Source organism: Dipodomys merriami, unplaced genomic scaffold, assembly GCF_024711535.1.
Source record: "Dipodomys merriami isolate MVZ:Mamm:240054 unplaced genomic scaffold, mDipMer1.0.p SCAF_10, whole genome shotgun sequence".
Classification (NCBI taxonomy): Eukaryota; Metazoa; Chordata; class Mammalia; order Rodentia; family Heteromyidae; genus Dipodomys; species Dipodomys merriami.
This window is the reverse complement of record NW_027202271.1, coordinates 51,570,665-51,595,619: the sequence shown is the minus strand read 5'-3', so window position 1 is coordinate 51,595,619 and position 24,955 is coordinate 51,570,665. Positions and strand designations below refer to the sequence as shown.

General features: G+C 37.4%; 1 protein-coding gene across 2 annotated transcripts in view; it reads left to right on the top strand.

Moving 5' to 3' along the window:
• The window catches only part of Nup37 (nucleoporin 37), a 28,309-nt gene extending 10,700 nt beyond the window's left edge, over positions 1-17,609 (top strand). For both annotated transcript variants that reach the window (XM_070037143.1, XM_070037137.1), the window contains exons 4-10: positions 2,121-2,193; positions 6,198-6,292; positions 12,971-13,061; positions 14,832-15,013; positions 15,459-15,509; positions 16,794-16,887; positions 17,365-17,609. In XM_070037143.1, coding sequence (XP_069893244.1) covers positions 2,121-2,193; positions 6,198-6,292; positions 12,971-13,061; positions 14,832-15,013; positions 15,459-15,509; positions 16,794-16,887; positions 17,365-17,478 — 700 coding nt within the window. In that variant the 3' untranslated portion in view covers positions 17,479-17,609. The remainder of the gene's footprint in view (positions 1-2,120; positions 2,194-6,197; positions 6,293-12,970; positions 13,062-14,831; positions 15,014-15,458; positions 15,510-16,793; positions 16,888-17,364) is intronic.
• Positions 17,610-24,955: the final 7,346 nt, after the last annotated feature.

Sequence of the window (24,955 nt, the reverse complement as noted above, 5' to 3'; positions counted from 1 at the left end):
GGTTAATTGGAGATAAGAGTCTCACAGACTTTCTTGCCCGGGCTGACTTTGAACAGTGATCCTCAAATCTCAGGTTCCTGAATAGCTAGAATTACAGGTGTGAGCCACCGGCACCCAGGCATTTCCTTTTATATTAAAAAAAGAAATGTTCACAGTGTCTGGACCTAAACAAGACCAAGTCTTTATGTTTTTTTTTGTTGAGACTAGAGTTTAAACTCAGATCCTCATACTTGCTAGGCAGAGACTCTACCACTTGAACCTTCACCTCTAAGTCTTTGTATTCGTTAGCATATTTTTTTGGGGGGTCTGGTCGTGGGGCCTGAACTCTGGGCCTGGGCGCTGTCCCTCAGCCTTTCAGCTCAAGGCTAGTGCTCTACCACTTGAGTGCTCTACCACTTGAGCCACAGCGCCACTTCCGGCTTTTTTCTTTTTGCTTATGTGGTGCTGAGGAATCGAACCCAGGGCCTCAGGCATGCAAGGCACTTGCTCTACCACTGAGCCAACTTCCCAGCCCTCATTAGCATATTTTGAAAATGATTTGACCACTGGATTTAAATTTAGTTTTTTTAGTACTTACTTAAATATTCTGCTAATAAATACTGCACTCACAACTTCCAGTGCTTATGATTGTGTTGCCATCTCCTACTCACCAAATTTTTGGAAATTTATCATTTTGGGTTGTTTAGAGATTATTTTTAGATCAGCCTGACAGTAAATTTTCAAATAAATTATATATTTTTATAATAAAGATATAATCCATTTATGTATCTAACTCATTTTATGTGTAAATATACAAAATTATTATTAAACTAGTATGTAAACTGTGGGCTCTGAAAAAATATGTATATCTCTTCAGTAGATGTACACAGGAGCTTCAATTCAAGGTGTCAGTTTATGAGTACAATGCATCTTTATCAATGCCATCCCTTTCATTTTTATCCCCCATCTCTCCCAGCATAGCCTCTCCCCTCAAATTTTCTGGTCCTATTTTCACATATGTCTATTGAATATTATGACTATATTCACCACCCTGAACTTTTTTTTAACTTAATAGTTCTTTCAGAGTACTTCAAAATAAATAGAAGTTTTGTCATGACTACATAGTGTCTACCAAGATGGCAAAGGTATAACTTTTTAATCTTTAACATCATCAACTTCATCTTTTTTTTTCTTTTTTGGTCAGTCGTGGAGTCTGAAATCTGGGCCTGGGCACTGTCCCTCAGCTCTTCAGCTCAAGGTTAATGCTCTACTACTTGAACCACAGCTCCACTTCCGGCTTTTTCTGCTTATATGGTGCTGAGGAATTGAACCCAGGGCCTCATGCATGCAAGACAAACACTCTGCCACTTAGCCACCTTCCCAGACCTATTGACTTTATCCTACATTTACAAAGAATACTTCCTTGGGGTTTATCTTTAGCATATGATTGTGTTCATTTTTCTTTCTCTTCCTTCCTATTCTTTTCATCTCTGCTTGCTTTTTTTTCCGGTGGCAGGAGAGTAAATTGTTTACCTCTTTCAGTGCTCTGAGGTTTTCTGGTTTTACTGAAAGATAAGTTAAATTCCTCTAAAGTTAAAAAAAAAAATTCAGAGAGGAGCTGGGAAGGTGGCTCAGTGGTAGAGTGCTTGCCTTGCATGCATGAAGCCCTGGGTTTGATTCCTCAGCACCACATAAGCAGAAAAACCCAGAAGTGGCACTGTGGCTCAAGTGGTAGAGCACTTGACTTGAGCTGAAAAGCTGAGGGACAGCACCCAGGCCCAGAGTTCAGACCCCACGACCAATAAAAAAAAAATTTTTTTTTTTTCAGAGAAAGGTAGAGCAATATAAGGCATTCCTTACTGTCTTATTATAAAATTCTGAACTTCTATAATCTAAGAGGTTAAATCAAGTATATACTAAAATTTTATGTGTTCTAAAATAAAATATTTTATTTACCTATTACTTTAATAGCTAGATATGTTTTTTAAAACCCAGCTAAAATACTGTTTCCCTTCCTCAGCCCCCCAAATACATGATTATGAGTTATAATAAAGCATTTTGTTGACTTTGAGGGAGAGCTACATTGTAGGGAGAAAATTTGCTTATAAAGGCTAAAAGTAGGTTTATTTGTTTGTTTCCAGATTTGGTACTTCAGCTGCTGATATGAAAATTAGAGTATTTACTTCAGATCTTCAAGATAAAAATGAATATAAGGTATGTTGACAAGTATAATTTACAAATCTTTTCAGTATTTTAAGATACAGCCTCACTTTTTTGCTAATTTAATTATATTCCAACTTAAATTACCTTTGCAGTCATTAAGTTAAGGTATATAGTTTAGGATCTCATTTTCTTTATTACATGCTATAACTAGCTTCTTAGTAATAACTGAAAATATTAAGTCTTATATCACTTTTGAATAAAATATTAAGAACAGCAAATTAGAAAAATAATAGTTCACAATAAACCAGGAGCTAGTGACTCACCTTTATTCCTAGCTACTCAGGAGGCTGAGATCTGAGAATCAAAGCCAGCCCACACAGGCAAATCCATGACATTCTTATTTCCAACTAACCACCAAAGAGCTAGAAGGGGAGTTATAGCTCAAGTGGTAGAGTGGTAGCCTTGAGTGAAAAATCTGAAGGACTGTGCCCAGGGCCTGAGTTCAAGACCCAGGACCTGCACATACACATACAATAAAGTTCACAGATCAGGGCTGGGAAGGTGGCTCAGTGGTACAGCGCTTGCCTTGCATGCTTGAGGCCCTGGGTTCGATTCCTCAGCACTGCATAAGTAGAAAAAAAAAAAAAAAGGCCAGAAGTGGCGCTGTGGCTCAAGTGGTAGAGTGCTCGCCTTGAGCTGAAAAGCTGAGGGACAATGCCCAGGCCCAGAGTTCAGGCCCCACGACCAGACTCCCCCCCAAAAAAAACAAAAAGTTCACAGATCAAGAAAATGAATGTCAAAATATGATATAATCATGAACAGAAATGTCACAGTGAAACCCATAAAAGGTATGAATATGTACTATTAATTATAACAAGATAATCAACTACTTGAAATTTGCTAAAACAGTTCTCTCTCTCTCTCTCTCTCACACACACACACACACAAACACACACGTATACAAGGTAAGTAACAAAGGAAAAAGTTGAAATGATAAAGATATTAATTTGATTGATTGCAGTAATTATCTTCAAATATGTATGTCAAAGCATCACCATGATCGTGTCATGGCATCTGTGGCTCATTTTGTAAACCTAGCTACTCAGGAGGCTGAGACAAGAAGAATGAAGTTTGAAGCCAGCCAGGGCACAAAAGTCTGAGAGATTTCATCTGCAAATATAGCCAGCAAAATGCAAGGCTGGTAGAATGCCTGTCATTGGCCAGTGAGCTAGAATGTCAAGGCCCAGTAGGTCAAGCCCCAGTTCTAACACAAATAAAGCATCACCTTTTACTCTTTACATACATATAGTATGTTAATTGTACCACCAAAAAACCTGGAAGGGGCTGGGAATGTGGCTCCGTGGTAGAGTGTTTGCCTTGCATGCATGAGGCCCTAGGTTCGATTCCTCAGCACCACATAAGCAAAAAGAAAAAAGCCGGAAGTGGCATTGTGGCTCAAGTGGTAAAGGGCTAGCCTTGAACTGAAGAGCTGAGGGACAGCACTCAGGCCCAGAGTTGAGGCCCCCACGACTGGACCCAAAAAAAAACCCTGGAAAACAAAAGTCCACTTTTAAAATAACAAAACACAGTCTGTAATAGTATAGACACAGAAGCTAGACCCCCAGCATTTAAAGCCCAGCTCTTCTTTTTAATGATGATCTTACTGGTCAAGTAACCCAATCCCTTTGTTCTCTTTCCAATTTAAAAAATAAGGATAATTGCCAGGTGTTGATGGTTCACAACTAACAACTCAAGAGTCTGAGATCTGAGGATTGAGGTCAGTAGCCACCTTGGGCAAGAAAGTCTATGAGGCTGGGAATAGGCTCAGTGGTAGAGTGCTTGCCTCACATGCATGAAGCCCTGGGTTTGATTCCTCAGCACCACATACACAGAAAAAGCCAGAAGTGCCACTGTGGCTCAGATGATAGAGTACTAGCTTTGAGGAAAAGAAGCTCAGGTGAAAGCCCTGAGTTTACAAGCCCCAGGACTGGCCAAAAAAAGAAAGAAAGAAAGGAAGGAAGGAAGGAAGGGAGGGAGGGAGGGAGGGAGGGAGGGAGGGAGGGAGGGAGGGAAATCTATGAGACTGTATCTCCAATTAATCACAAAAGCCAGAAGTGGAACTGTGGCTCACATGGTAGAGTGTTAGCCTTGAGCAAAACTCAGAGATAATGCCCAGGCCTTGAGTTCAAGCCCCAGAACCAGCGAGAGAGAGAGAGAGAGAGAGAGAGAGAGAGAGAGAGAGAGAGAGAGAGAGAGAGAGAGAGAGAGAGAGAGAGAGAGAGAGAGAGAGAGAGAGAGAGAGAGAGAGAGAGAGAGAGAGAGAGAGAGAGAGAGAGAGAGAGAGAGAGAGGGAGAGGGAGAGGGAGAGGGAGAGGGAGAGGGAGAGGGAGAGGGAGAGGGGAAAGAAAGAAAGAAAGAAAGAAAGAAAGAAAGAAAGAAAGAAAGAAAGAAAGAAAGAAAGAAAGAAAGAGAAAGAAAGAAAGAAAGAAAGAAAGAAAGAAAGAAAAGAGGAGAATTAGAGCTTCTGCCTTGTATGATTATCAGCATTGATTGGACTAACTCAAATAAAACACGAGAACAATATATCATACTTACTATAATTATTTCTACATTTGTTTTCTTATAATGTAGTAATTAATATTGGTTAAAATTACTTCTTACAGGAATGATATTGCCTACTAATAAATTTAAAATATGAATATTTTAAAGAGTAGTAAATAATGTACAAAGAATGACATTAACCTTTCCAGTGATTTAGATAATAGTAAAGTTATAGTATAAGCTAATTATAATCACCTTTATGTATTACACTATTGATTAATTTAAGAATATATTGTGAATAACCAAATGTATTAATGCTACATATAATTCTTATAATTGCTTCAGTGATACATGTCTACATAGTAACTGATATGATACAAAACCACTTTATTAACCTTAGAACTGAGATCCAATTTGAATTAGGGGCAGGAGAAGATACCTATTAAGATGATTCAATATCTGGCAGGTGCCATTAGCTTTCACCTATAATCCTTGCTACTCATGAAGCAAACTTAGAAGACCACAGTTGAAAGCCAACTTGAGCAGAAAAGTCTGTGAGACTCTATCTTCAGTCAACCAGCAAAATGTTAGACTGGAGATATGTCTCAAGTGGTAGAGCATCACCCAGGAGCAAGAAAATTAAATCAGAGATTAAGGCCCTGAGGTCAAGCCAGCACACATACACAAAAAGATGCTTAGGGGCTGGGAAGGTGTCTCAGTGGTAGAGTGCTTGCCTTGCATGCATGAGGTCCTGGGTTCGATTCCTCAGCACCACATAGCAGAAAAAAGCCGAAGTGGCACTGTGGCTGAGTGCCAGCCTTGATGAAGAGCTGAAGGACAGCGCCCAGGCCCAGAGTTCAGGCCCAACAACCAACACACACACAAAAACAAAGATGTTTAGATAACTGACAGGTCAATTGAGGATTTAAACTATGAAGATTTTAGCAAAATGAAACTTTTTTGTTGACACAGTTCTCCACCTTACAATTTTCCATTTGTTCTTTCTATGGCTAGAAGATGATTGTCATGTTGATTGTGACTGCTTTTGTATCTGCAGCTGTCACCAGTGCTAGCAGTCACATTGAACAAGTGAATAAATACAGAAGAAAGTGAATTTTATATTATCTGTAGGTTGTAGTGAGTGTATAGAGAAGCAGATACACAATAAAAGTCTAGAGTACCCTAAGAAGATTTTATATTTATTTAAGCTTTATGTAGTAAGTGACAAAGGAGAGGAATATGAGATTATGGGTGTTTTTGTAAGAAAACACACACATATATGCTAGAAAAGAAAGACTAAACTAATACCAGTGACTTGAATGATCAACTTCTTTCCAAAATAAACCTTTTGGAAAAGTGGATGGATAACCATGCTTTAAAAATAGATTACTTTAAAAATATTTAGACGAAAACAGAGCATGCAGTGAGTTTCAGGTTGGGAGGTAGACAAATAAAAATATTAGGTAGAAATATTGTAAATTATTAACCTTATTGATTTTTCTCCCCTCTGTCAGGTTTTAGAGGGCCATTCAGATTTCATTAATAGTCTGGTGTTTCATCCCAAAAGTGGCCAAGAAATTGCAAGTGTGAGTGATGATCACACCTGCAGGTACGTTGCTTATATTAAAGCCACAATTTTGAATTTTCATTTTACCTTAATGAGACTTATTTTTCTAATTAGAGATCCATAACTTAAAACTCCACAAAATGTTGTAAAAGAAGCATACTTAATTTGAATTTTAAGTATGAACTTCAAAACTAATGAAGTGAGTTCTGATCCCAGTTAATGGAAACTTTCCTAGATGATTTATCGTTTCTCTTCCTCTCACTTGAGATGTGTGCTTTTATAAATTTAGATGTATATTGGATCAAATTCTCCAATACTGGGCAAGATCAGTTAGTTAATTTCCATATTATGAAGTTATTTCACAGATCCTCTATGATATTGGTTAATTAAAAAACTGTGGCATCAGGTGGGATGATACCTATGGAAAATTGTGTTTTGACAAATGCAAAACTCTTTATAATATTTACTGCAGATAGAATACATTTCAGTACCATGCTTTTCCCTTCACCCCCAATTTAGAACAGATGAGGTAACTTTAACATTGTAATAGTGCCTAAAGCTGGAAAATATCTCAAGTGAAAAATAAGATGAACAAGAATAGGAGGTGGAAATAACCTGAGGAGTCAGGAGTGAAATGAGTGAAATCGTTGGGGAGGTGTCAGTTGTTTCATTTGCTTTAGTAATATTGTGAGCAGAAAATCAGTGCTCTGCTGTTCAGCATAATTTAATGTATGTGTCATTTCACTTTGGAAATTAAGCTGCTAGCTATTTTTTATCCTTTTATAGCTGACTTTTTTCAAATTGTATTAAATATTTTATGTCAGAGACATGAGGATTATAATAGACATTACAATTCTGGGGCCTTAAGTGTTAACAAACGCAACTTAAGACTTGAATAAACGACTATTTCTAAGGTACTAATTATTAGCAATTGAATTCTCTAAAACATGGACTTTGCTAATCACAAGCATTTGAAATAATGAAACCTACAAAGGGAGGAAACAAATATCTTTGCAAGCCTAGGAGCAAATTGTAAATAATGCACAGCAGTCAGAGAAATCTAGGAGCACTCTTTTTTCTCATGGTAGACTGAATTTTTTTTTCTATTAATGTCCTCTAAAAATTTGGAGGATTGCCACCTTTTTATTATATCAAGCAATAAGAACTTTTCTAAGTCACAGAGATTAGGGGGCTAATATACCAATAGTTGAGAGCTAAATTGGGGAAGTCATCACTTCGTTCACTAAGTAGTAAACAACAATTCTGTCTACTGGAGCCAAACCTCTTACTTAGCATAAAAAAAAAAAAAGGAATACCTAGAGAACAGAGTAGTATCATATACCCTCACAACAATAAAGAATTCTGAGGAAGCCGGGCGCTGGTGGCTCACGCCTGTAATCCTAGCTACTCAGGAGGCTGAGATCTGAGGATCGCGGTTCAAAGCCAGCCCGGGCAGGAGAGACCGTGAGACTCCTATCTCCAATAAACCACCAGAAAACCGGAAGTGGCGCTGTAGCTCAAGTGGTAGAGTGCTCGCCTTGAGCTGAAGAGCTGAGGGACAGCTCCCAGGCCCAGAGTTCAAGCCCCACGACCGACAAAAAAAAAAAAAAAAGAATTCTGAGGAAACAGATTATACAAGTAACACATTTCAGTACCATGATCTTTATAAGTTAAAGGACAGAATCAAAAGTTACATATAAAGACACCAGTTAAATGGAAACTGCATATTGTCCAAAAGAGCCATTTACATCATGGGGATGTGCTTTGTCATTATTCTTAAATAATGCCAACCATACATTTCTACCTGTTGGTAAAATTGTGTACAAATTGATAGACAAAAAAGACTGACCTCTTAAATATCCAATGAGTCAAAGAAAAAAAATCACAGGAGAAATTATAAAATATTTTGAGATAAATAAGAACAGATTATATCATGCTTTTTTAAATGGATAAGAATACACATCAAAAAGAAAAAAGTCAGATAACTGGAAAGTGTAAGGCTGAGGCAAGTTTGCCAAGCTGATAATTCCGGGAATATTGTTGGCATAGAGTACATTGTGAATAGTGCCATCTGGAGTTCTACAGTGTCACAGCCCTGAGCAAAACTATAGTGTTAGTATAAAAGCAGTTAGTAGTAAGAAATCAAAACTAAATAGGATGGAGAAAATAGAAAATAGTGTTAATCAACATAAGAATAACATGGCAAGACAAACTGTAGCATGTCAAGGTTAAAGAAGTGTTCTCACATTCAAAAGTTATGGAGAATCACTACTCTGTTACCTGTCATCCTCTTAAAGCCTAACATGAAGACAACCAAATTGCCATCTAGATAGAACCACCTCTAGTTGAGAATCATTGACTTACGGTTTGGGGCCACAGTATATGACCCAAGTACTACGCTGAGCAATTTCTATGAATTAACTCACCTAATCCTCAAAACCCTTATAATGTAGTTTCTCTTTTACAGAGGAGTCCAAGCAGTCTTGTTTCTTAACTACTAAAGTATAATATTTCTGCATTAAATTATCTGTTTCATAAAGTTTTGTCAGTTTGTGTCGTCATCTGCTGATAATGTAGTTGTTTATGTTTGTTTGCTTCCTCCAAATATTTCTTTATTGAGAATACTTTGGCATAGTTATACTTTGCTAAAGTCACAAACACATTTTAGCCTTCACAATGATCATCATTATCTTAATCTATGAAGCTTATGAACTCTATGAACTTTAGTTCATAATCCATGAAATAAAGATACCTTTAGTCCTCCCTAGACCATGAACCCATTCTTTTCAGTTGAATAAGAGTAAATGCAATCTGCCACAGAGAACTCAATAGTATTTATTATTTCTAAGTAACATGGTTTGATTGCTTCTGAGAAGCAGACATTTTTAGAGGATGAGAAAAGTTACTCGGGAATAGATTGCTTTGGCACTTCACTAACAAGGTATTGCAGGATTAGCCATGCTTTATTACCTTAGGCCTTTGGATGTTGCCACAATATTTAAAAGAGTAACCTTAGCCTGATGCTGGTGACTCACCCCTGTAATCCTAGCTACTCAGGAAGCTGAAATCTGAGGATCACAGTTCAACACCAGCCTGTACAGGAAAGTCCATGAGACTCTTATCTATAATAAACTATGAAAAAAAAATCCAGAAGTGGTGCTGTGGCTCAAGTGGTAGAGTGCTAACCTTGAGCACAGAGAGGCTTAGGGAAAGCGCCCATGCCTTGAGTTCAAGCCCCAAGCCCAGCAAAAAAACAAAAAAAAGAGTAACCTTGTAGATAGTCTGTGAGTGAATGGGCAAAGGGATGAATACAATTATATATTCATCACAGCATCTGGCAGATGTGTTTAATTAATGAAAACCCAAATAAATAATGGGATTGGTAGTTGGGGTCACAGTCAACAGCATTTCCTTTACAATTCCTCATAATATTCCACTACGTACAGACTCACACAAACAGGTACATATACCCAAATATGTGTGTGCACATATACAGTATGATATGAATACCAATGTTCTTTTCTATATAATAATTGTATTTGTATATACACAAGAAAATACAATCATTGATATTTGTAGTTACTATGCAGAAACATCAAAAGAAAATTAAATTAATTATAGTACTTGAAAAGTAAAAAAAAAAAAAATACGTATTCATTTAAAAGGCTTATTATCTCCTACCTCCAAAAGAAAGTTAAAGTAGTATTTTAAGTATTCAATGGGTTAAGCTTATTATTTTAAAAGCCCACTAATTCAGAACATCTCCTTCCCAGTCAGTGCCAAATAGCAGATGTTCTTGTATATTAGAAACAGTACCATTCTGTAAGAACAAGGCAGATCAACAAGTATTTATTAAACACATTTAGTATAGCCAACATTTAGTACTTTGGGGGACACAAAAGAAATAGAAGTCTCAGTACTCTGTAACTACAAAGGCTGTCAGAGCAATTCCCTTTCCTCTTCCTCAGTCCTTAGGAGTAGTGTAGAATATTAGATAAAAATTTATGGCTAAGGAAAACTACTGACTTCTAGAAACCAGGGAATTCTTAGTTTAAGACTAATATAATAAAGGCATTTCTGTTTAAAATATATTTGTAGATGTCATGTTTTAGCTAAGAATAGGAGAAAAGGATATAAAGAAAAATATTATTTTTTAGGAGTGCAACTGGATAAGGGAATATTAAATTACTCAAGATGTTCACTAAGCCAGTAGTATACTGTTTTGAAAAATATTACTAGAAGAACAACAATGTTTATCAGATGTCGTCTGTTTACTACATGCTAGCTAAATCCTGCTGTTAGGAATATTTCAGAATCTTTAAGATCCATGATTAAGGTGGAGTGTTTCTCTTTCCAATATGTTACATATTTAAAAAACAGTCCTTGTGGGAAGCAAAAAAAAAACAGGGGGACTGAGAGCCTTCTGAAAGTAAGCCAAGGCAGCATTCCTTGGGAGGTAATCCACATTTAGGAGCACACAAACCATGCCTAAATAATTCCAGGCACAAAGTAAAATCAGGATAATTTAAATTATTATAGTTTGGTGGAATAATTCAGGAAATAACGTTTCCTGTTTACCTTCTAAAATTCCCCCTAATTTTTTTTAGAACATTTTGAATCAAGATCGATTGTTCCAAAGTTCAAGAACTTTGCTAATCAGATACAATTTACAGTTTGTGTTCAATTTGATAATGCTCTCCAGTGACTGGGACTTAAATATTCAATGTATTTAAAAGCACTCTCTAAAAATTGTATTAGAGCCTGTTAATCACATTCACCTACTTTTTTTAAAAATTTAAGGTAAAAATTAGTATGATAAAGACAGTTCCTACAATTTTACATGAGCTTGTACTGCTCATGTACTGCTTGTACTGCTAACTCCTCTCTATAGAATTCATCACATTGTTCTTATGTACTCTTGCAGATAAAATATATACCCAGTGTTCCATAAAATATCTTACCAAATTGAATAATTTAAGTTGTTTTTTTGGGGGGGGTCTTTGGTTGGCTACATTAGTGAATTATAGAAATAGGAATCATGCATAAACACTTACCAGGGTTATTTTGTAAATCTATTGACACACATTTTAGGGACTACTTTCCCTCCTCTATAACTCTAATACTTAGCATATGGAAAATTTTTAAGTTGTTTATTAAAATTTTTCTTAGAGATAATGTGGTGCTAATATTTCCTAGGTCATATTAGTGGTACTTGTATTATGTTAGTTAAAGGAAAAGTACTCTAAATTTTTTGAAGATGAAATCATTACATATGATCTGTTTGAAAACAGCCATATGGTATTTCTTGGCAGTTGAAAGTTTGATTTTGAGGTTTATTTTTAAATGTGACAAATTTTCTCATAATTTCCACTCTTCCAAAATCCAGTGTTTATGTAAGTTAAATGAGATGTTAATAATTCTGCTATCGTATGGTCTCAGTTTCTCGCCTCTGTGATGATAAACTTTTCTGTTCAGTTTGTTTACAATTTCAAGAAGTCAAAATGAAGCAACAACTTACAAGTTTATATGATTTTTTTAATCCCTTCAAGATGTTATGAAAGTACACAACCATGATTTTTTTTATATTATATAACTGGTTTCTTAGTGGGTTTTTTTTTTAAACAGGCCACTTTCTCCCTTTCCTCTACTCCCTAAAAAAAATATGTATACCCTTGGTTGTCATCTTTTATTTTTAACTCATCATTAATTACTAAAAGACAAAACTGGAAGCATATGCAGTTAGTTTTTAGGTATGCTGTTGCAATACTTTTTATTGTGAAGTCAGTAAAATAATCCACCTCTGGGGATGGAAAAGCTATTGGGATGGACAGCCGTGTCAGCTAGTAACCTGGGTCTCGTTACTCTTGATATGTAACTACTAAAGAAAGACAGAGAAGACAAGTAACTGTTTCTTCAACCTGCCCTAATCCGGGAGCTAGCAAGCTCGACCACTTAAGGAAGAAAAAAACTGGAGAAGTGAACCAAATAAGAAAACTGTAGGGACTGGGAAGGTGGCTCACTGGTAGAGTGCTTGCCTTGCATGCATGAGGCCCTGGATTCAATTCCTCAGCACCACATAGGCAGAAAAACCCAGAAGTGGCACTGTGGCTCAAGTGGTAGAGCACTAGCCTTGAGCTGAATTGCTGAGAGACGTCGCCCAGGCCCAGAGTTCAGGCCCCAAAACTGACAAAAACAAAAAACAAAAAAAAAACCTGTATATGACGGGAAGTAGCCACCAGGATTGAAACCCAAAAGCAAAGGAATAGCCAATATGGAAAACAGTTGTGACCTTCAATTCCCATCATTGCATATTACCCTTTTATGTTTTATTTTGAAAATGGAAGAACAACTGATTGATGTGCGTGCCTGTGTTTAAGCACTCAGGTAGAAATGATGTTAACTGAAAGCACTACTCAAAAAGGAATGCAGAAACTTGAAGTGACCCAGAAACTTGATTTTACCCACAGAGTTCGTAAATAATTGAATGCGGTTATTATTAGATGAATTAAAAAATGTAGGCAACTCATTTTTCATGATTATGGTAAAACATGATGTGTACATCCTGCGTTTCCACTTTCTAATAGTGGTGTTATAATTTTCATTAAATGCAAGTATCTACCTAATAATCAGTATTGAAATAGCTTTGAATCGGTTTGTGAAGATTTCATTTTCAGTAGTGATTTATCAGGAATATTTAACATTATATTCCCATTATTTTAGGATTTGGAACTTAGATGGAAGTCAGACAGCCCATTTTGTTCTTCACTCTCCTGGAATGAGTGTATGCTGGCATCCTGAAGAAACTTTTAAGGTTATTATGTACATTTTAGCTTCCTTTTATCACCTGAGAAGGCATATAAAGAAAATTCTGCCACCCATATACAAGAAAAGTCAATGACTTTTTATACCTCAGACTCATGGCATAAATTCATTTGGGCTAGTCAAGAAGTCTATACTTTCTTTTATTGTTGTTGTTGTTCCTGTCCTGGGCACTGTCCCTCTGAGGTTTTTTTGTTGAAGGCTAGTGCTACCACAGCTCCACTTCTGGCTGTGTGTCTGTGTCTGTGTGTGTCTGTGTCTGTGTGTGTGTGTATGGTTAATTGCAGAGAAGAGTCTCACTTGCTTGCCCATCCTGGCTTCAAACCAAAATTTCAGCCAGGCATACATGAGTGGTTCGTGCCTGTAATCCTAGCTACTGAGAAGGCTGAGATCTGAGGATCACAGTTCAAAGCCAGCCCGGACAGGAAAGTCTATGAGACTCTTATCTCCAACAAACTACCAGAAAACCAGAAGTGGCACTGTGGCTCAAGTGGTAAAGCGCTAGCCTTGAGCTGATGAGCTAAAGGACAGCACCCAGACCCAGAGTTCAAGCCCCATGACTGACAAAACAAAACCACAGTCTCAGCCTCCTAGTAGTTAGGATTAAAGGGGAGTTAGTCCTGGGTGCCCAAAAGGAGATCTGTATGTTTATATAAAGTTTCTCAAGGCCAAGGAAGGCACTGTGGCTCACACCTATAATCAGAGCTCAGGAATAGGACACAGAAGGATGTAAGGCCACCCTAGGAAAAAGTTAGCAAGACCAGATTGGCCTGATGGCATGTACTTGTAGTCACAACTACTATAGAGGCCCAGGTATGAAAACGGTAGTTCAGTACCAGCCCAGGACAAATTAGCCCAGGACCCATCTGAAAAAGTAAAAGCCAAAGGTCTAGAAGTATGCTTCAAATGTTGGAACACTTGTCTAAAAAAAAGTTTCTTTAAAATTTTTATGATATTTTGTATTTGATAGCTATTACCCATAAATAGCATTTATTATTATTTCCTGACCTTTAGAAGTTTGCAGTCTAAAAACTAATGGTCAGATGATCTAGTTAGGAGTATATAGCAGTGGTTTTTTTTTAAGTTATATCCATGTGTGTGAGCCACAACAAATAGACAAAAAGAATCAGTGGCATCCTAGCTTCAGTGGTATTCAATTTTATCCTGAGTAGAGCATCCTAAAATATTAGCCATTGGGCAGACATTCTCTCATTTTCCAGTTTCTTCTCTTAGTCCCACTGTACTTATTGTATCTGTAGAATCTGAGAAGTCACCACATTCATCTTTCTTAAAATTAGCCTGCAGCTGTTCTCTAGAGTTCTTACCAGATCCATAGGCACCCTGCTCCCATGGCCCTGTAAAGTTGTCATACTTTTTCTACCTAACTTTCTGGAGTTTTCTCTCTCTCTCTCTCTCTCTCTCTCTCTCTCTCTCTCTCTCTCTCTCTCTCTCTCTCTCTCTCTCTCTCTTTCTGTGTGTGTGTGTGTGTGTGTGTGTGGTGTGTGTGTGTGTGGTGTGTGTGTGTCTCTTAATCCCTGTGTTTTCTCTTAGAGTGTGTGTGTGTGTGTGTGTGTGTGTGTGTCTCTTAATCCCTGTGCGAGTTTTCTCTTAATATGTGTGTGTGTGTGTCTTAATCCCTGTGCACTTGAATTTCATGTGTAGTGTATGTATTTGCTTACATCTTACTGTATAATACTGCATCTTGGCTTCTCAGATTTAACTGTTGAGATAACAGCATTGCCTTTTATTTTTCTTTGAACAGCTGATGGTGGCAGAGAAGAACGGAACAATCCGGTTTTATGATCTTTCAGCCCAACAGGCTATTTTGTCTCTTGAATCAGAACAAGCGCCATTAATGTCAGCACATTGGTGCTTAAAAAACACCTTCAAAGTTGGTGCTGTTGCAGGAAATGATTGGTTAATTTGGGACATCACTCAGTCCAGGTATTTATTAGCTTATCTGTCCATTGTTTACCAAAAAAGCCAGAAACTGCTACATGATGCATTGGGCCCTCTTGCAGTCTCCATGTTGAATACAAACAACTCTGCTGTAGAAAACTGGAATTGTGGGGTTGTTAATAACATAATCATGCTTGTGGATTTACTTTGGGAGTAACCCAGAAAGGACAATGCAGGGCAAGCTCATCTTTGATCTGAATGATGTTTGTTTATGTTAGAAAAGAAGAAAAACCCTGACTCTGTTGAATTACAGTGCTCTGTAGTGGTTGTAAGTCATGTCTTTACCATTTTTCATCTATTTTAATTTAGCTCACTTGGAATTTTGTTACATGCTAAGTACATTGGCTCTTTAAAAAGAAAATACCTTTAAAATTGTAAGTTTTTGCCTGAGTCTAACATAGTTCACAAAATGTCAAATCTTATTTTTTAGTTATCCTCAAGAGACAAGACCTGCTCACATGGACCGAGCCTACTTATTCAGGTAATAATGTTCTATTATTGGGAGAATTGTCATTTGATTTTTTTTTTTAATTTTGTGCTGTTACACCACCAAAGTACTTTCCTAGTTCTCTTCTTTGCACTTGAGTTTTTTTTGTTTTCTCTACTTCATTCTGATTTTCTTCTAAGTGGTTATTTTGCTTTAGTTTTTGTCTTTTGGTCTAGACAAGTTGTGGATTTGTTTTCCAAATATTTTCTTTAGAAAAATGTGTAGCTCACACAAAAAAGGTTGCCATTCCACCAGTTTTATCTCAACAGTTGTTCTGTGCTCACAATGATAATGAATGCACATGCACCCATATTTACATATAAACCTTATGGGAGTTGTTTTGTTTGTTCTGTTGCCAGTACCAAGATTTAACTCTACCATTTGCCACACCTCCAGCTCAGCATTTTGCTGGTTAGTTGGAGATAGAGTCTCACAGACTCTTCCCCACAGGCTGCCTTTGAACTGGAAACCTCTAGGTCTGTCTCCTGAATAGCCAAGGTAACAGGTGTGAGCTACTGGTACTTGGTACAAGCATACATTTTTAAGTCAATAAACAGTGATACAGAGGACACAGTCTCAGGACTGCTTTAGCAGATCTTTGGTTGCTTCAGACCTCAGACCTTTTTTGTCCTGCTAGAGTTCCAGGCATCTTAGCCTTATGTCACATTGTCTTAAGTCAGAGGAGAATAAGGAAGATCCCTTACTCATTGGGAATTGCCTTAAGCCAGTTGTGTTTCATCCCCCAGGGGAGGACATGCCATGCTAGAATGAAGTTGGCAATTTACATAACAAAATAGCAAAATGGCTATTACATTTTTTTCACTGCCTTACAATGTCAGTTTCTTTATCAGAGCTCCAATATCACTGATTTAGTGAACTGCTGTGTCTAGGATACTTGGAAGCTTAAATATTGTAGATGTTTAAACCATCCCATCACTGAGTTTTTACAAATGTCAGTAACCATTAAATGTATTGAACTGTTGAGTGCTTTGTATCTGACTGATGCCTTGGGTTAGCTAGTTGGTTATAAAAAAAAAAAAAAAAAAGGAACTCTGTTAACCTTGCATAGCTACAACTTGATTCAGTGACTTATAACAAGCACTCAAGAAACAGTTACAGAATATGAAAATTGACTCCAAGTTAGAATTCCTAGTTTAAAGTTAAAGCCATATTAACAAGATTATAAAATTGCTGCTTTTGTGGTTGAAAGAAATGACCTCTTCCAGAAACATTTGTAGTTGGCTGTTGGATACTGTCATTTTTGTACTTTGATTCTAGGTGGTCTGGAATTAGTGAAGAATTGTTTGCAACTACTGGCTATCCTGGTAAAATGACAAGTCAGATTCAGATACATCACTTAGGACACCCTCAGGTAATACTTAAAGTGGTTTCTGGCACGTGTTTGTGTTTTGTTTTAAATTTGTTTTTTGCTTTTCCACTCATAGCTCTCAGATTTGTAATTTGTAACTAACTACATTTATATGTTATCTGCTTAAATTAAAAGGCTTCTTTTTTTCAATGCTTAAATAACCGGTGGCAATAGAAATTCTTTCTGCCAAAATTTATGTAAGAAGCATATTTCTTTGTTGTTTCTACATTTTTTTTTCATTTAAGTATGTTAATTTAATTTTGCTTGCTTACTTGGTGTAGACTGAAAATGTTTGTTTCTAGACTGTGCAAGTTATTCATAGATGACTTGTAACCTTCATTCAAGCCAGCTGCAAGTAAATGTTGTGTATTTCATCTCTACAGGAGCATATTTTTCATATGTTTGTGCTTTAAACAGAGATAATTTATTAGTTTTTGTTTATTAGCTTTGTGCTTCTTTAATTCTTTACATATTTTGCAGCCCATCCTCACTGGTTCTGTAGCTGTTGGGTCTGGCCTTTCCTGGCATCGAACTCTCCCACTGTGTGCAATTGGAGGAGACCACAAGCTCTTGTTTTGGGTGACTGAAGTGTAATATACATCTTCTCTGGACTTGGAAACTTTGTATTTTTAGTACATATTTTTGAGAATTCCTTATTTTTGTACCAAATATACTGTAAACACTAGAAATGTCTCAATAGTCTCTTGTTAAATAAAATGTTGATAGTTTGGAAAACTTTTCCTACTATGTTTTCTTCTATTTCAGCACACATGTTGCATGCATGTGTGCGTGTGTGTTTTAAATCATGAGACGCTGTAATCAACTTAACAGCTCAGCTGCAAAGAAATTTTATCAAAGCTTTATTGTCGGTCCTGGGGCCTGAACTCGGCCTGGGCACTGTCCCTGAGCCTCTTTATGTTCAAGGATAGCACTCTACCACTTGAGCCACAGTACCACTTCCAGCTTTTTCTGGGTAGTTTATTTTAGATAAAAGTTTCACACACATGTGTATATATGTGTATGCATACTCACATTTTTCCATGTGGTGTCTTGAATTACTTTTTTTCTTCTATCTATCTGTCTTGGGGATTGAACCCTTGGCCTCAGGCAATGTATGAAACTGTACTGCAACTGAACTTTGCCCCGGCCCTTACAAAGTAAGGGTTTTTTACAATAAGTATCTTACAAAATCAAGAAAATTACCTTTTACAAGACAAGAAAATTGTCTTTTAAGAGACAGGACAATGTTATAGGTAACTCATAGGTGTTTTGGATGACAGAAGGATGTTGCTTGCTTCATATTTCCAAGTCAATTATTAATACAATATTAATCAAATTAGATAAATAATTTACTCAGAAGCAGATTTTGAACTTTAAAGGAAAATGAAGGGCTAAAATCTCATAGATGTTTTGGAAGACAGAAGGAAGTTGGTTGTTTCACATTTCCAAGTCAATTATTTAATGCAGTATTAACCAAATTAGATAAATAATCTACTCAGATGCAGATTTTGAACTTTAAAGGAAAATGAAGGGCAAGGGATTTTGATATCCCTCTTGACAGAGTCTATGTGATGGGACAAAGTTCTCTAAAAAGCATCAGGATGGGCCAAAATGGATAGAGTATCATTAGTGACTTAGAAGATTTGTCATTTCACTATGTATCCACAAAATTAAGATCTTTTTTTGGTCCAATATATTAGAAAATTGTTGGATAAAGTGAATTGTTTAAGGAGGGAGTTTGATGAGATGGATACTTTGGATGTGGTTATCTAAGAATGGAGTCTCTGGAATAAGTGTAGTGAGTACGACTGCCATCTGCCATAAGGGGGAACTGTCTAGGAACACAAATGAGTGGTAGTTGTGTAAATGCTGTTGTCAAAAGGAAATTGGAAGTGTTATCCTGGGAAGAAAATGGAGGTTCCATTTGTGAATTAAATAGGATTTACCCACTAAGACATTCTCAAGAAATGGGAAGGATACCAAGTATGGAGAACCACTCTAATCTCTGTTATCTCTTTCAGTCTTACATATAAGTTATAGGACTACTTTCAAACTTCTGTTTTGTTAATTTGTGTTCAATTTATTTAAAATGGTATAATGATGCTCTTTTCCCTCAAGTATACTTTGTTCCTTTAAATATGCATATATTTGGTTAAGACTATATGTTTTGGGGAAATTAATTATGGCTCATTACCTCAAATTCCTGATGCAAAACAAAACAAAAACAAAAACAAAAAACACTTGATTGGTCTGAGAATGTGGCTAAGTGGTAGAGTGCATGCTTGGCATGCATGCCCTGGGTTTGATTCCTCAGTACCCCATAAACAGAAAAAACTGGAAGTGGCTTAAATGGTAGAGTCCTTGCCTTGAGCACAGAGAGGCTCAGAGACAGTGCCCAGGCACTGAGTTCAAGCCCCAGGACTGGCAAAACACACACACACACACACACACACACACACACACACACACACACACACACACACACACACACACACACACACACACACACACACACACACACACACACACACACACACACACACACACACACACACACACACACACACACACACACACACACACACCCACCAGAGGTGGTATATTTCCAAGTTTTGGTTTTTTCATGTTTGTTTATAAAAATGTCTTTTTTTCTGTTGAAGTTTTCCTCGTGATTTCTTCTTCAGACAATGTGGAAAGAAAAAGTATACTTATGTTCTAAAACTTCTATTATTTAAAACTGCTAAAGCAAAAGTCAAGCTATCACAAATCTGCAAGATGTCAGAGCTAAATCCTACCCTTTCAAAATGATGTGATCATAAGTCTCACTTGTTTTTATGATTTGGCCTGTATGTTTTGAATATTTCATTGTCTTTCCCATGCCAAAACAGAAAGTCCTACACCCATAGACTCCAATTTATTTCTTACTTTTGTAACTACATATTGACACTGACCTAGAAATGTTCCTGTGGCTGTTTTAAATCTCATGTCCGTAGAAAAGACATTGAAATCTGGTTTGCACATTTCTGTCTGGGTTTTTTTTTTATTACTATTATTGTCCAAAATCAGACATGATCCCAGAACTACTGATTGGAGAATCATGAGACATTGTCCACCAGACTAGTTTTAAGAGTTTTGGAAGAGTAAAAGTAGTATTCAACTCTTTCCATGGTTTTCTGTGGCTCAAAAATTCAAATCACTTTGATCCAACTTTATGCAATACCAAGTGGTAGCCTTTGCTCTGTGCAGAAATAAAGTTTGCAAAGTAAAGATGACCATTATGATGGTTGTTTCCCACAAACCCTTCACGAGACCTGGTTAAGTCCCCACAAGTAGCATTCTGTTCCAGTATATCTTTATCAGCTGTGTGCTCAGTAACAAGGACAGGAGAGAACACTCTGTTTCTTTCACACCTTGGTGATTTCAGAAACATTTTAATAAGCATTTGAAAAAGAATTTCAAAACAGTATTTCTAATCATACATTGGCAGGATTGTGCCCTTGAAAGCATAGGTAGATGTTTTTAATTGGCCTGATTTTCATTTACAACAGCCAGTTATTACCTGAGTAAAATAAATAGGGTACCTGAAAGGTAAGAAAAAGATGTAACACACACACACACACACACACACACACACACACCTCAAATTCAACAGATGCAGTTTCCTTTGCCTGCATGGACAACAGACTTTGTGGAAAGTCAAAGCATTTAATCCACTTTCTAGCCTATCTAGCTGTTCTAGATTAAAAAGTATCTTAGTAGAAACAGTTGCTTTGGTAGGTTTAAGGGACATTATGTCTGGGAATTTCTTAGAATACAGCTTAACTTATTTTTCTTCCCGATTTTGTTTTATTTGAGTACCAGTAGTGGGGCTTGAGCTTCGTTAACTTTATGACTTTTTACTTAGTTACTTGCCTTCTCACCTAATTTTTAACGGAATACCTTGGGATTTGTAACATTTATGTAAGCTCATAAAATTCACATTAACAGTGAATGCAAAGTAAAATAGAGATCACCAGGTTTCTCAGCCTTTTTGAACAATTTGAGTAACTGGATTTATAAAATGTCTTTCTGCCAACTGTATTTATAATGCTGTATTGAATATTTCTTTCTTGTAAAAGATAGAAAGTGCTGCTGGCCTCCTTATTTCTAATGATGGTTAAGTCCAAAACTTTGATCTTTCTTATAAACACAGCTGTTCTCCTATCATTGAACCAAATCCAGACAAGATTAGACTCCGGCCAAAATTGAGGTTAATCTTTGCAACCATCTCAAGTAAGAGCTTTTACTGTTTTAGGAAATCTCTACTTTTGAGACAGTGTTCAAAGGAAATAAGTCCCAGACAACTAATCTCTAAAATAAGCCAGAGGCAATTAATAATAAATTATACCACAGTGATAAAATGAAAACCAACCAAATAAGTTAATTCGGATTCATTTTTATTTCGATGCTCATTGTAAGAAATAACTTTCAGTTCATATTAAGCTTAAATTTAACCAATACATTACTTTTTAGTCTTCCTACCAGTTTTTCTTAATTTTTGTCTTTGGTTCTTCCACTAATACTAATGAACAGTAGTTATTAAAATAGAATAACTCAGATATATACTCTGATTACTGTATAATATCTGTTTTTGCTTTCCAACGTACAGGGGGAAAATACATCTTTTTTTCACCAAGATTTAGGCTCAGGGATTTTATATACTTGACAAATGTTCAGAAGGGCTGATTCTCCTCCTGAGAGTTGGACACTAATGCCTCAAGCTGTGCTGTAAATTGCTGGTCATGCATTTCTCTAACTGGCTGTATTATTAGATCTTTTAAGATTTCTTCAGTTTGGTTTTGAGCAAGTGTAGACCTAGTCATGTACACAGCTGCTTCAAAGGTCTCATATCCAGGATTTGCCCTACAAATGCATTGAACTCCCAGCCCATGGAGCAGTTGTGGAATTCTGTCAAGTGTTCCTGACCTGTTCCTTTTCCTGTTATTTCATCCAGCTGCTATAACTAAGATGTGTTTGCCTGTGTGTCCTCTTCACAAAATCCCCACTCATTGCTTCCCAACCTAGTGATGGCAGATACTTGGTGTAATTTGCATATTATCACTATAAAAATCATCTTAGAACCAGCCATGATTCCCTAAGTTCCTGGGATAATGTAGCTCATAATCAAGCTTGCTCACATATTCCTAACACATTGACTTAATCTTTCCTGATATCTACCATAGGAAGGAGAAACAAGGATGTCAGTAACAACTTCACTTCCGTTTAGACTTGGTAGCATTTGAGATCTTACTCAGAAAGCTTCAGGTGTTATGCTTCCAATATATCATGATGTCATTTTGTTGCTATTGTGTTGATGCCAGGAAAGCAAAAGCCACAAGAACCACCCATTGTTGCATAGGAGGCAAAACTTTTAAGATAAGGATATATGAGGAAAACTAATGATATCTAAATCTAGCCTAGAAAATAAAAAGGAGCTACGTAATATTGTTGGATGACATGGGGATTTGTGACAAATTTACAGAAATAGGTTTATTTTCGTTTTATATTCATAATTTAACTTTTCCTCAACAATGTATTTGCATTTGTCCAATGAATTTTAGCTATCCAGCTACAATTACTTTGAGAAAGAGAGATAATGTGTGTGTTCCTCTTAGGCTCAGTGATAGAATGCTTGCCTAACATATGTAAGGCTCTGAATCTGAATCTGATCAGCAATGCATGCATAAATGCACACATGTGCACGCACGCACACACACATACACACACACACACACACACACACACACACACACACACACACAGGTGTTGCTTCACATGCTGGAAAAGATTGCAAGCCACTTTCCAGGACTGATGGGTTCATGACTTCTGGCCTAGTCATTTTCTGAAAAGTAATAGCAAAGACTCAGTTGTTTTGGACTCCAGAAACAAGGCTTCAGGAAGAAATGTTGATGTTGAATTTCTAGAGTACTTTTAAGTGATTTTATGAGGTTGTGATTCAAAATAACCTAACCGCATTAAGGAGTCCAGGTGCTGAGTCATTTACTGAAACATCCAGGGGAGGTTAATGAGAAGCAGCTGATAATGGCATCCTTCACTGCCTTTCCTTCTTAAATAACTAGAGAGGGTCTTTCTTCAAACAGGACAGAATTCTTTTGAAAGTGTACAGAGCTAAACCTCCTGACAAGCTTACCTCATTTCTACCCTCATCAGTGTGGGGTGGGGCAGAATATATTAGTTCAAGATAAAGAGCCAGGGCTGGGAATGTGGCCTAGTGGTAGAATGCTTGTCTAGCATGCATGAAGCCCTGGGTGCGATTCCACATAAACAGAAAAGGCCAGCAATGGTGCTGTGGTTCAAGTAGTAGAGTGCTAGCCTTGAGCACAGAGAGGCTCAGGGACAGTACCTGGGCCCTAAGTTCAAGCCCCAGGATTGGCACAAAAAAAAAAAAAAAAGAACCATAGCTCAGTGAAAATAATGTTACTCCTTAAAAGCAATAACTGATACTTTCCCTGCCTGTGCATTTTTTCTTCCCAAGTTTTTAATGATGAGTATCTCACTTTTACAATAAGTTTTAAATTTCAAAATAGGTAGATACTAACTGGCTTTGTTGAAGGTATAAGGGAATATTTTCAGTGGACTGGGAATGTGGTCAGTGGTAGAGCGCTTGCCTTGCATGTATGAGGCCCTGGGTTCGATTCCTCAGCACCACATAAGCAGAAAAAAAACAAAGCCAGAAGAGAGTAGTTTCAAAATGAAGCCATGTGTGGTGGGCTTACATCTGCAATTCCAGCTATTTGGGAGGAATTCAGGAGACTATGAATCAAGGTCAACCAGGGGATAGAGTTAGCAAGGAGACAGGAATTAGGAAGATCCCCATCTCAACAATCAAGCTTCATATGGTGATGGTACCTGCCTATAATCCAAGTACATGGGAGGCACAACATAAGGCTTACCCCAGACAAATGTATGGAACCCTATCTAAAACATAAAGCCAAAAGCCGGGTATCGGTGGCTTACACCTGTAATCCTAGCTACTCAGGATGCTGAGATCTGAGGATCTCGGTTCAAAACCAGCCCAGGCAGGAAAGGCTGTGAGACTCTTCAAACCTAGAAGTGGTGCTGTGGCCCAAATGAGCTGAAGAGCTTGAGGGACAGTGCCAGCCCCAGAGTTCAAGCCCCATGACCAACTAAATAAATAAATAAATAAAGCCAAAAAACAAAAAGGCCAGTGGGAGTTGGTTCAAATGGTAGAACACCTGCCTAGCAATTATAAGTATAAGGCCTTCCGTTCCAATGCCAGTACTGCCAAAAATAAAAACTGACCTTTGACCTCAAAAAATGACCAATTAGCAATACTCTATGCTCACAAAAGGAAAGCGGTAGCATGTATTAAGTATCATGAGTGCTGCAGGCAAGGAGGGATCTGAGGGCTACAAAGCAAGGCGGCCAGCCTCATGTTGTTCATGGGAGGAAACGTATTATTTCCAGAGCAAATCGTTGCTAAGGAGCTTGTGGCACCAGCTCCTCTGAATGGCAGGGCAGTGTTTCCACTGTGCACAAGTATTGGAGGTATAAATGAAAGGCTGGATGAGGAATATTATAGTCTCTCACAAATGCCCTACCACTGCCCATCACAGCTAGGCAGCTACTCCTCCCCCTCTGATCACTTCTTGAGAAGGCAGATCCATGGGACTCTAGACTTACTGAGGCATCTTGCTGAAACCAATGAGATTACCTGAAAGTTTCCACACTGGGAGGTTAAGATTGTATGTTTTCCAACAGATGCTGGAGGGATGTGGACAGAAGGGAACCTTACTGCATTGTTAGTGGGAGTGTAAACTTGTTCAACCACTTTGGAAAGCAGTATGGAGGTTCCTCAAAAGACTCCACATAGAGCTCCTCTATGACCCAGCAATCCCACTTTTGGGCATTTACCCAAATGATCACAAACAAGGCTATACTAAAGCTACCAGCACAACTATGTTTATTGTAGCATTATTTACCATAGCTAAGATATGGAACCAACCCAGATGCCCCTCAGTAGATAAATGGATCAAGAAAATGTGGTATA